The following is an 11611-nucleotide window of genomic DNA, read 5'->3' on the forward strand; positions in this document are numbered from 1 at the left end:
GACATGGGGCCGTACATTATCACGCTGCAACATGTGGCCGTACATTATCATGCAACATGGGGCCGTACATTATCACACTGCGACATGGGGCCGTACATTATCATGCAACATGGGTCTGTACATTATCACGCTGCAACATGGGGCCATCCATTATCATGCAACATGGGTCTGTACATTATCACGCTGCAACATGGGGCCATCCATTATCATGCAACATGGATCTGTACATTATCATGACACATGGGTCCGTACATTATCACGCTGCAACATGGGGCCGTACATTATCACGCTGCAACATGGGTCCGTACATTATCATGCAACATGGGGCTGTACATTATCACGCTGCAACATGAGGCTGTACACACACACACACACACACACACACACACACACACAGATAGACACACTGTGAAATAAGTATAATTATTATTATATATTAATATTATATTAACAGCTGTCTGTTTCTTCATTTGGCGTCAGTTTGTTTTTCTTTGTAAGAATAACCGTTTATATTAAAAATAAAACTTGGATAAATAAATAAATGTTTCCTAGCAGTTGAACCACAGTAACCATGGTAACCCGCCTCAACTGTGGAGGGCAGCAGAGCCGCGGAGCTGCAGACATTTCAGCCGCAGAAGAAGAACCTTCCCCCAGGAGCGGAAGCTAAGCAGAGACGGCTAATGCTAAAGCTAGGCTAAATCAGCTGGAGGAGCAGTGGAGTCCGGAGCGAGTTGTGAGTCCTGAAGACTTTCTGTCCGTCAGTGTGAATTCACGATCTGCACATCTATCGATTAGGATGAAATAATAAAAGTAAACGTTTGTAACAGACGTGCGTTTATAACAGAAACAGCCCCGAATCACCATCACCAGACTCCATGTAAATAATCAGGACTTTTAGCGTGTATAGAGCCAGCATATCTGTACATGTAAATGGCTGAATTAAGGGTTTATTTCAACCAAACCAGAGTGGTGATTGTTGGAACAGTGGAAAGATGAACCAAGACGGCTTTTAATAGTTTTATTTAGTTTCTGTCCACTTTGAATGAAGTGTGTTTTACGATGATAAAAGTACTGATTATTTACATGGAGTCTGGTGGGTTTGGGGATGGTGATTTTGGGGCTGTTTCATGTTAAACTAAAAGGATCTTACTCTAACTAAAAGGTCTATCTCTGTAGGGATCCATCCCATAATGTCAGACACTTAGAATAATAATCTGAGTCTGTCAGCAGCAACAACAGAACTTTTAGTGACTCTAACTGCTGCTGAACATTAGTCCTGTAGGGTAACATTACAGCTTGTTACTAACTGCTGCTGAACATTAGTCCTGTAGGGTAACATTACAGCTTGTTACTAACTGCTGCTGAACATTAGTCCTGTAGGGTAACATTACAGCTTGTTACTAACTGCTGCTGAACATTAGTCCTGTAGGGTAACATTACAGCTTGGTTCTGGTTTAATACTGGACCAGTTTCACAGATTGTTGTTCCATCAGACTCTCAGACACACAAACATGGACGACGCTTAAGTTGGCATCCGATTCACAGCTTCCGATTCAGCAGTTAAGGGGAAATTTAAGGGAAACTTAAACCTTCTGATTCACAACGTCTAGACCACATTAGACCAGGTGCAGATCCAAAACCACTACACCTAGACTTGTCAAATCTGGACTAACTTATTCTAGAGAGGCTAAAGATTCTTAAAAACACAGTTTCAGATTTGTGATTTGTGATTTGTTATTCTATTTGTGAAAATGCAATCATATGTAGATCACATTAGATTGGTTTTGGATCTGGACATGGTCCAATGTGGTCTACATATGAAAAAAACAGTAAAATCTCCCATTCTTGCATTTTAAGAATAGTTAGCCTCTCTAGAATAAGTTAGTCCAGATTTGACAAGTCTAGGTGTAGTGGTTTTGGATCTGAACCTGGTCTAATGTGGTCTACACGCTGTGAATCAGAAGGTTTAAGTTTCCCTTAAATTTCCCCGTAACTGCCGAATCGGAAGCTGCGAATCGGATGCCAACTTCAGAGTCATGAAACATGGAGACAGAGTCCAGGATGGGAAAACCCAAGGGGGGTAAGCTTCTCCTCGGACCGCGTAGCTCCTATGGCGCCATTTTGATGCTACCAAGCCATCACCCCCCGTTAGCATCCCATTGACGGCCATTCATTCTGACGTCACTTTGACAGAGAATACCTTTACATCTGAAGCGTTTAAAGACTCTATTTGTCCGTTGTTTATTTCTAAAGAAACACGACAATGTATAAAAGGCTCCATTACCTTGTAGCTCACGTTATGGCTCCGTAGCAGACGTTTTTATAACAATAGGCTAACGATTGGGTCATAACCACGAGATTTCCTGTCTCATAGTAGAGGAGTTACCGTATAGTACAGGAGAAGCTCTCAGGCAGTTTGGACTTCCATCAGCTGTTTAAGTGTAATGACTAATGTTAACTATCATTTTAGTGATCAATAATGAGCCTGTGTCTATGTTATCTCCTTACATATACCTACGCTCTCCGTCTCTGCTAGATTGGGAATGATTGAGATTTCTCTTGGCACAGCTACCAGAAGACTTCCAACTTTCAGACAGGTTGCTCACGTCACATCTACGTCTTCAAGCTCAGTTGGAGGCTGCTCAGTAACGCTCAGCCATCACCGGGAAAGTGACTCCACTGGTCTCCGTCCAGACCAATGGGGTCTGGTGCTCCAGTGTATATATGTCTATGGGAAAACCCCGGAGAAATAAAGCCTAAATATGTGTGAGGTGTGTTTGTCTTGCAGACATGGCGGTGCAGGTGTGGTGCCTGTCGTTCCGGCAGCCGTATGCCGGGCTGGTTCTGGACGGCGTGAAGACGGTGGAGAGCCGCTGGCGGCCGCTGCTCAGCGCTCTGGAGAACCAGACGCTAGCGGTGCACATCGCCCAGCGGGACTGGGACGGAGACGAGTGGCAGACGGTGCTGAGCGGCCCTCTGGGGCTGACCCCGCCTCAGATACAAGCGCTCCTCCAGTCCGGAGAGAGGTTTGGCCGGGGTGTGGTGGCTGGTGGGTAATAAAGATTCACGTTTTTAATGTTTTTGTTGCCACATTCGCGTTTGTTGCCTTCTCTTCCTTTTTAAGTAAGAAGTAGGGAAGGAAGTAGGAGGGAAGAAAAGAAAGAAGGAAGGACGTAGGGAAGGAAAGAAAGAAGGAAGGACATAGGGAAGGAAAGAAGGAAGGAAGGAAGTACGGAAGGAAAGAAAGAAGGAAGGACGTAGGGAAAGAAGGAAGGAAGGATGTAGGGAAGGAAAGAAGGAAGGACGTAGGGAAAGAAGGAAGGACATAGGGAAGAAAGTACATAGGCAAGGAAAGAAGGAAGGAAGGAAGTAGGGAAGGAAGGAAGGAAGTGGGAAAGGAAGTACATAGGGAAGGAAAGAAGGAAGGAAGGAAGTAGGGAAGGAAGGAAGGACGTGGGGAAGGAAAGAAGGAAGGAAGTAGGGAAGGAAAGAAACAAGGAAGGACGTAGGGAAGGAAGGAAGGAAGTAGGGAAGAAAGGAAGGACGTGGGGAAGGAAAGAAAGAAGGAAGTAGGGAAGGAAGGAAGGACGTAGGGAAGGAAAGAAGGAAGTAGGGAAGGAAGGAAGGAAGTAGGGAAGGACGTAAGGAAGGAAGGAAGTAGGGAAGGAAAGAAAGAAGGAAGGACGTAGGGAAGGACGGAAGGAAGGAACGAAGTAGGGAAGGAAGGAAAGAAGGACATAGGGAAGGAAGTATATAGGGAAGGAAAGAAGGAAGGATGGAAGTAGGGAAGGAAGGACGGACGTGGGGAAGGAAAGAAGGAAGTAGGGAAGGAAGGAAACAAGGACGTAGGAAAGGAAGGAAGGAAGTAGGGAAGGAAAGAAAGAAGGAAGGACGTAAGGAAGGAAAGAAGGAAGGAAGGAAAGAAGGGAAGGAAGGAAGGACGTAAAGAAGGAAGTAGGGAAGGAAAGAAAGAAGGAAGGACGTAGGGAAGGAAAGAAGGAAGGACGTAGGGAAGGAAGTACATAGGGAAGGAAAGAAGGAAGGAAGGAAGTAGGGAAGGAAGGTAGGACGTGGGGAAGGAAAGAAGGAAGTAGGGAAGGAAAGAAACAAGGAAGGACGTAGGGAAGGAAAGAAGGAAGAAGAAGGGTAAGGACATAGGGAAGGAAAGAAGGAAGGAAGGAAAGAGAAGGAAGGACGTAGGGAAGGAAAGAAGGAAGGAAGGACGTAGGGAAGGAAAGAAGGAAGGAAGGACGTAGGGAAGGAAAGAAAGGACGTGGGGAAGGAAAGAAGGAAGGAAGTAGGGAAGGAAAGAAACAAGGAAGGACGTAGGAAAGGAAGGAAGGAAGTAGGGAAGGAAGGAAGGACGTGGGGAAGGAAAGAAGGAAGGAAGGAAGTAGGGAAGGAAAGAAAGAAGGAAGGAAGTAGGGAAGGAAGGAAGGACGTAGGGAAGGAAAGAAGGAAGGAAAGAGAAGGAAGTAGGGAAGGAAGGAAGTAGGGAAGGAAAGAAGGAAGTAGGGAAGGAAGGAAGGACGGAAGGAAGTAGGGAAGGAAGGAAGGAAGTAGGGAAGGAAAGAAGGAAGGACGTAGGGAAGGAAAGAAGGAAGTAGGGAAGGACGGAAGGAAGGAAGGAAGTAGGGAAGGAAAGAAGGACATAGGGAAGGAAAGAAGGAAGGATGGAAGTAGGGAAGGAAGGAAGGAAGGACGTGGGGAAGGAAAGAAACAAGGAAGGACGAAGGGAAGGAAAGAAGGAAGGAAGGATGTAAGGAAGGAAGGAAGTAGGGAAGGAAAGAAAGAAGGAAGGACGTAGAAAGGAAATAAGGAAAGAAGGAAGTAGGGAAGGAAGGAAGGACTTAGGGAAGGAAAGAAGGAAGGAAAGAGAGGGAAGGAAAGAAGGAAGGAAGGACGTAGGGAAGGAAGGAAGGACGTGGGGAAGGAAAGAAGGAAGTAGGGAAGGAAAGAAACAAGGACGGACGTAAGCAAGGAAGGAAGGAAGTAGGGAAGGAAGGACGTAGGGAAGGAAAGAAGGACGTAAGGAAGGAAGGACGTAGGGAAGGAAAGAAAGAAGGAAGGACGTAGGGAAGGAAAGAAAGAAGGAAGGACGTAGGGAAGGAAAGAAAGAAGGAAGGATGTAGGGAAGGAAAGAACGAAGAAGGATGTAGTGAAGGAAAGAAGGAAGGAAGTAGGAAAGGAAGGAAAGACGTAGGGAAGGAAAGAACGAAGAAGGATGTAGGGAAGGAAAGAAGGAAGGAAGTAGGGAAGGAAGGAAAGACGTAGGGAAGGAAAGAAGGAAGGATAGAGGGGAGAAGGAAGGAAGGAATAAGGGAAGGGGACATAGGAAGGAAGAAGGAAGGGAAGGAAGGGCGAGAGAAGGACGTAGGGAAGGAAGGAAGAAGGAAGGACGAGGGAAGGAAAGAAGAAAGAAGGAAGGAGGATAGGGAAGGAAGAGAAGGAAGGAAGGACGATGGGGAAGGAAAGAAGGAAGGAAGTAGGGAAGGAAGGAAAGACGTAGGGAAGGAAAGAAAGAAGGACGTAGGGAAGGAAAGAAAGAAAGAAAGAAGGAAGGACATAGGGAAGGAAGTACATAGGGAAGGAAAGAAGGAAGGAAGTAGGGAAGGAAGGAAGGACGTAAGGAAGTAGGGAAGGAAAGAAGGACGGAAGGATGTAGGGAAGGAAAGAAACAAGGAAGGACGTAGGGAAGGAAAGAAGGAAGGAAGGAAGTAGGGAAGGAAAGAAAGAAGGAAGGACGTGGGGAAGGAAAGAAGGAAGGACGTAGGGAAGGAAAGAAGGAAGGAAGGAAGCAGGGAAGGAAGGAAGGACGTAAGGAAGGAAGGACGTAGGGAAGGAAAGAAGGAAGGAAGTACATAGGGAAGGAAAGAAGGAAGGAAGTAGGGAAGGAAAGAAAGAAGGAAGGACGTAGGGAAGGAAAGAAGGAAGGACGTAGGGAAGGAAAGAAAGAAAGAAGGAAGGACATAGAGAAGGAAGGACATAGGGAAGGAAAGAAGGAAGGAAGTAGGGAAGGAAGGAAGGACGTAAGGAAGGAAGGACGTAGGGAAGGAAAGAAGGAAGGAAGGACGTAGGGAAGGAAAGAAGGAAGGAAGTAGGGAAGGAAAGAAGGAAGGACGTAGGGAAGGAAGGAAGGAAGGAAGGAAGGAAGGAAGTAGCGAAGGAAAGAAGGAAGGACGTAGGGATGGAAAGAAGGAATGAAGGACGTTGGGAAGGAAAGAAGGAAAGAAGGACGTAGGGAAGGAAAGAAGGAAATAAGGACGTAGGGAAGGAAAGAAGGAAATAAGGACGTAGGGAAGGAAAGAAAGAAAGAAGGACGTAGGGAAGGAAAGAAGGAAGGACGGACGTACGGAAGGAAGGAAGGAAGGATGTAGGGAAGGAAAGAAGGAAGGAAGGACGTAGGGAAGGAAAGAAGGAAGGAAAGAGAAGGAAGTACGTAGGGAAGGAAAGAGAAGGAAGGACATAGGGAAGGAAGGAAGGAAGGACGTAGGGAAGGAATGAAGGAAGGAAGGAAGTAGGGAAAGAAAGAAAGAAGGAAGGACGTAGGGAAGGAAAGAGAAGGAAGGACATAGGGAAGGAAGGAAGGAAGTAGGGAATGAAGGAAAGAAGGAAGGACGGACGTAGGGAATGAAAGAAGGAAGGAAGGATGTAGGGAAGGAAAGAAAGAAGGAAGGACGTAGGGAAGGAAAGAAGGAAGGAAGGATGTAGGGAAGGAAAGAAAGAAGGAAGGACGTAGGGAAGGAAGGAAGTAGGGAAGGAAAGAAGGAAGGAAGGACGTAGGGAAGGAAGGACGTAGGGAAGGAAGGACGTAGGGAAGGAAGGGCGTAGGGAAGGAAAGAAGGAAGGAAGGAAAGAAGGACATAGGGAAGGAAAGAAGGAAGGAAAGAGAAGGAAGGAAGTAGGGAAGGAAGGAAGGACGTAGGCAAGGAAAGAAAGAAGGAAGGCTGTAGGGAAGGAAGGAAGGACGTAGGGAAGGAAAGAAGGAAGGAAGGAAGTAGGGAAGGAAAGAAGGACGTAGGGAAGGAAAGAAGGAAGGAAGGCTGTAGGGAAGGAAAGAAGGAAGGATGTAGGGAAGGAAAGAAGGAAGGAAGGACGTAGGGAAGGAAGGAAGGACGTAGGGAAGGAAGGAAGGACGTAGACAAGGAAAGAAGGAAGTAGGGAAGGAAGGAACGATGTAGGGAAGGAAAGAAAGAAGGAAGGACTTAGGGAAGGAAAGAAGGAATGAAGGAAGTAGGGAAGGAAAGAAAGAAGGAAGTAGGGAAGACTTAGGGAAAACAGTATTTTCTGTTATATTTTGATTATTAAAATAGTTGGTCTGTGGTTCCCCCCCTCTCAGGATTGGTGGATGTGGGCGGCACCTGGCAGTGCCCCCCCTCCCTGCAGGGGGCGGAGCTTCAGCAGCTGGAGCGCTCGGCTGCTCTGATTGGTCTGCAGGAGAAACACCTGACCCAGCTGTCCAACCCGCGCTGGCTGAAGGCGCCGCTGAGCGCCCGGGGTGGCCGCGACCTCTGGACCGTGGAGATCCCCGCAGAGCTGTTACCGTGACGACGCACACGCCACAGACTATCAGAGTTGTTACCTCGACGATGGACAGACAGACGAGTTATAAGTGTCGGTCTGCTGAGGTTTTGAGGCTTGTTTCTACATTTCTTTCTATGAAGTCTGGTTCAGAGATTCCTCTTCGGACGAGTAACTACGTCTCCGTCTGCTGCCTTTACATTCTTTAGATGTTTTTTATGGGTTTCTGTCACTTTTTCTACATTTCTTTCTATAAAGTCTGAAGTCAAATATTCCTGTCGAGACGAGTAAAGGCCGTTACACACCCACCAGACGGCAGTTACACACTGACCAGACGGCCGACCGTCAGCAGTAAAGCCAGTGGGCCATCAGTCTCCCCGAGTTGGTCCAACAAGTTCCTCAGAACACACCGAAGAGACGAGACGTAATACGTCTCCATAACAGCAGGCGGTGCTAATCTGGATTGTCGCCCAAAAATGAAAACCGGCAGCTGATTGGACGAACGCGTCACGTGGGTCTGGCTGCTCCAGAAATTCAAAGCCAGACTGTCGTGGCGTCTCGTTCAGAATCCGATCTCATATTGGAGAAACAGGCCGTGCAGCTGCTGAATCTGTCTTCATTTCAGATCAACAAAGGTCAGTTTAGAAGATGTTCGTCAGATGTTGAGAGACTCTAGTCACGCTCATCCCGCTCCCCGTTTCCTGGTTAGCTCTCCACCAATCAGATGGCTCATTGAGTCTGACTGCCCTGTCTCTGACGGAGCATGTCAGGTCGGCCAAAATGAAGGCCGACGGCTCCTCCAACGGACGACGGCACGGAACACTGCATGATTTCATAATCCCCGCATTTTGTTGCAAAAAAGTCCCATATATCTTAGCAGAAAGTTGAAAAATGTTGCGTTTACTTCACACAAGAGCAGCCATTTCCCCCTGTTGCCATGGGAACGTTATGAAGTGACGTAATTACGCGACATGAACATCATCGGAAATCAGGTGTAAGTCTCCGTCTGCTGCCTTTATATTTTTTAAACTTTCTCTACATTTCTTTCTATACATTTTGGAGTCGAGTTCAGAGACGAGACGAGTGTCTATGCTCTGGTAGGTTTTGTCTCTTTTTTTTGCATGTCTTGTCGTGTGTGTTATTTTAATGTCTTTGTCTCTTTATTGACGTTTGTAGCATGTTAGCATGTTAGGGGTTAGTAGAGTTCAGAGACTCGTGTCGAGAAGCCAAACAAACGTCAGAAAGGTGCAGGAAGTGTGAAGCAGTGTAACCTTTAAGCTCTGTTCTGACCTTCAGGAAGCTGTAAAGACTTTAAATCTGTTTTGTTAATAAAGTTTCTTCAAACTCCACATTGACTCGTTGACAGTCTCCAGACAGGAAGTATTAGTTAGTCTGATTATTGCTTTATATCCCAGGCTGTCTGTTACATGGGATTATATATACAGTGGGGCAAAAAAGTATTTAGTCAGCCACCACTTGTGCAAGTTCTCCCACTTAAAAAGATGAGAGAGGCCTGTAATTGAGACAAAATGAGAAAAAAAAAAAATCACATTGTAGGATTTTTAATGAATTTATTTGCAAATTCCTCGGGAAAATAAGTATTTGGTCACCTACAAACAAGCAAGATTTCTGGCTCTCACAGACCTGTAACTTCTTCTTTAAGAGGCTCCTCTGTCCTCCACTCGTTACCTGTATTAATGGCACCTGTTTGAACTGGTTATCAGTATAAAAGACACCTGTCCACAACCTCAAACAGTCACACTCCAAACTCCACTATGTCCAAGACCAAAGAGCTGTCAAAGGACACCAGACCTGCACCAGGCTGGGAAGACTGAATCTGCAACAGGTAAGCAGCTCGGTGTGAAGAAATCAACTGTGGGAGAAATTATAAGAAAATGGAAGACATACAAGACCACTAATAATCTCCCTCGATCCGGGGCTCCACGCAAGATCTCCCCGTGGGGGTCAAAATGATCACAAGAACGGTGAGCAAAAAATCCCAGAACCACACGGGGGGACCTAGTGAATGACCTGCAGAGAGCTGGGACCAAAGTAACAAAGGCTACCATCAGTAACACACTACGCCGCCAGGGACTCAAATCCTGCAGTGCCAGACGTGTCCCCCTGCTTAAGCCAGTACATGTCCAGGCCCGTCTGGAGTTTGCTAGAGAGCATTTGGATGATCCAGAAGAGGATTGGGAGAATGTCATATGGTCAGATGAAACCAAAATAGAACTTTTTGGTAAAAACTCAACTCGTCGTGTTTGGAGGGGAAAGAATGCTGAGTTGCATCCAAAGAACACCATACCTACTGTGAAGCATGGGGGTGGAACCATCATGCTTTGGGGCTGTTTTTCTGCAAAGGGACCAGGACGACTGATCCGTGTAAAGGAAAGAATGAATGGGGCCATGTATCGTGAGATTTTGAGTGAAAACCTCCTTCCATCATTGAAGATGAAACGTGGCTGGGTCTTTCAGCATGACAATGATCCCATCCACACCGTTTTGATGATGCTCCTAAATGATCATGTAGCCTAATGAGTTTAGAAATGTTCCTACATTCTTGGCAGATTAAAACGCTTAAAAACGATGGAATAATAAAGGGATATAAGAATCCACCATGTCAACCCATCTCCATCAGTTCTGTTCACTGGTCAACACACATCTGTCACATCACATTTCATGGCCCACAGGGGAAGCACTTCACACATCGCAACAGCCTTCTTTCCAAATACCGTCTGTGCTCTTGATGGATGTCACATTCCCATTGTTAAACCATTTTGCAACAACCCCATAGCCTATTATAACAGGAAACAGTTTTACTCCATCATTCTCACCGGATTCTGTGACAGCGAGCGCTGCTTTTGTCATGTCAATGTAGGACACCCTGGAAGTTGGCATGATGCAAGAGCATTTCGATACACTGATGTAGCACGGCAACTGGAATGAAATCCTCAGGCTCTGGTACCAGAGGGGATGCACATCATTGCTGATTCAGCCTACCCTTTGTCGCTACATTTGATGAAGCCCTACAGGGATAATGGGCACCTTACTGTTAGGCAAAGGCTCTTCAACAGAAAGCTCAATGCAGCTGTGTGGCCATTGAGCATGCATTTTGAATCTTAAAGTCAAAGTTTAGGAGGCTCAAGTGTCTGCACATGAAGGAAGTGGAAAACATCAGTCACAACATGTTGCATTCTACACAACATTTGTTTAGATTCTGGTGACCGAGTTGATGAAGATGAGCAGGGTCTTCTTCAACAGGACATTGAGGATCCACACCCAACAATCATGATGCCTCTCATTACAGAGACATGATTTGTGCCCACCTTTAAAGATAAGATACACTTTATTTTACAGTCATAGCCCCTTTTTTCCTTTACACGTTTTTGGGAGCTGTGTGCAGTATGCCACAGGGTGATGTAAGGCACCTCGGGTCAAATGCCAAGTTCAAAGTAGTAATACTGTGTTTTAGAAGGCTCTAAGGAGGGTTGCAGAAAATGTATAAGGGTCATAACCAATTTAATGACTTTAACTTGTGAGACTGTTACCTTACAGTTTTAACCTTAAGGCATTTTGATTTGAAGTGCCTCTACATTATCAAGACTTCTGCTGTGCCTCCGAGTGGCAGCTCATGGTAACTGGGGAGTAAGAACCCAGGCTAAATCAGCAGGGGATCATGGGAGTATTTCACCACTGGAAATGTGAACCATCTAACCACTGCTCATTTTCTGGTGTTTAAGTTTCTTTATGTATCAATAAGACAGCCACATAATATCATTTAACATTTATTTTTAGTGATTTTCTTTCAGCAACCCAATTATTTCTTGTTGCTGCTTTCCTATTTGAAGAGTGGTGTGGAAATAATGGTGCCGGGTGGTGCACTCCCCACCCCAGAGCCACCAAATATTTCATACATTTGCTGTAAAAAAGGACACAGAATTTCAGTTAAAAATCAAGACAGGCACAAATAGGTATTTTAACATTCCTTGCTGTGATCATCCCCCCTCTTCCAGAGTGTGCTGATGACGCCCTATAGCTGTGGGTGGAAAAATACTGAGAAAGAATTATGGAAGACTGAGAACCTTTC

The 11611-nt window shown here is 45.8% G+C and overlaps 1 protein-coding gene across 3 annotated transcripts; it reads left to right on the forward strand.

Moving 5' to 3' along the window:
- Window positions 1-639: 639 nt before the first annotated feature.
- LOC144513386 (protein EOLA1) lies at window positions 640-8107 on the forward strand. 3 transcript variants are annotated; one of them, XM_078244452.1, is made up of 3 exons: window positions 640-733; window positions 2789-3049; window positions 7340-8107. In XM_078244452.1, exons 2-3 carry the CDS (start codon window positions 2791-2793, stop codon window positions 7546-7548), a joined length of 468 nt encoding a protein of 155 aa, XP_078100578.1. In that variant the 5' UTR covers window positions 640-733; window positions 2789-2790; the 3' UTR covers window positions 7549-8107. The 3 variants fall into 3 exon arrangements, with proteins under 3 accessions (XP_078100578.1, XP_078100581.1, XP_078100579.1); XM_078244455.1 differs by having other exon boundaries at window positions 669-757; XM_078244453.1 differs by having other exon boundaries at window positions 719-810.
- The last annotated feature ends 3504 nt before the right edge of the window (window positions 8108-11611 follow it).

Source organism: Sander vitreus, unplaced genomic scaffold (genome assembly GCF_031162955.1).
Source record: "Sander vitreus isolate 19-12246 unplaced genomic scaffold, sanVit1 ctg238_1, whole genome shotgun sequence".
Classification (NCBI taxonomy): Eukaryota; Metazoa; Chordata; class Actinopteri; order Perciformes; family Percidae; genus Sander; species Sander vitreus.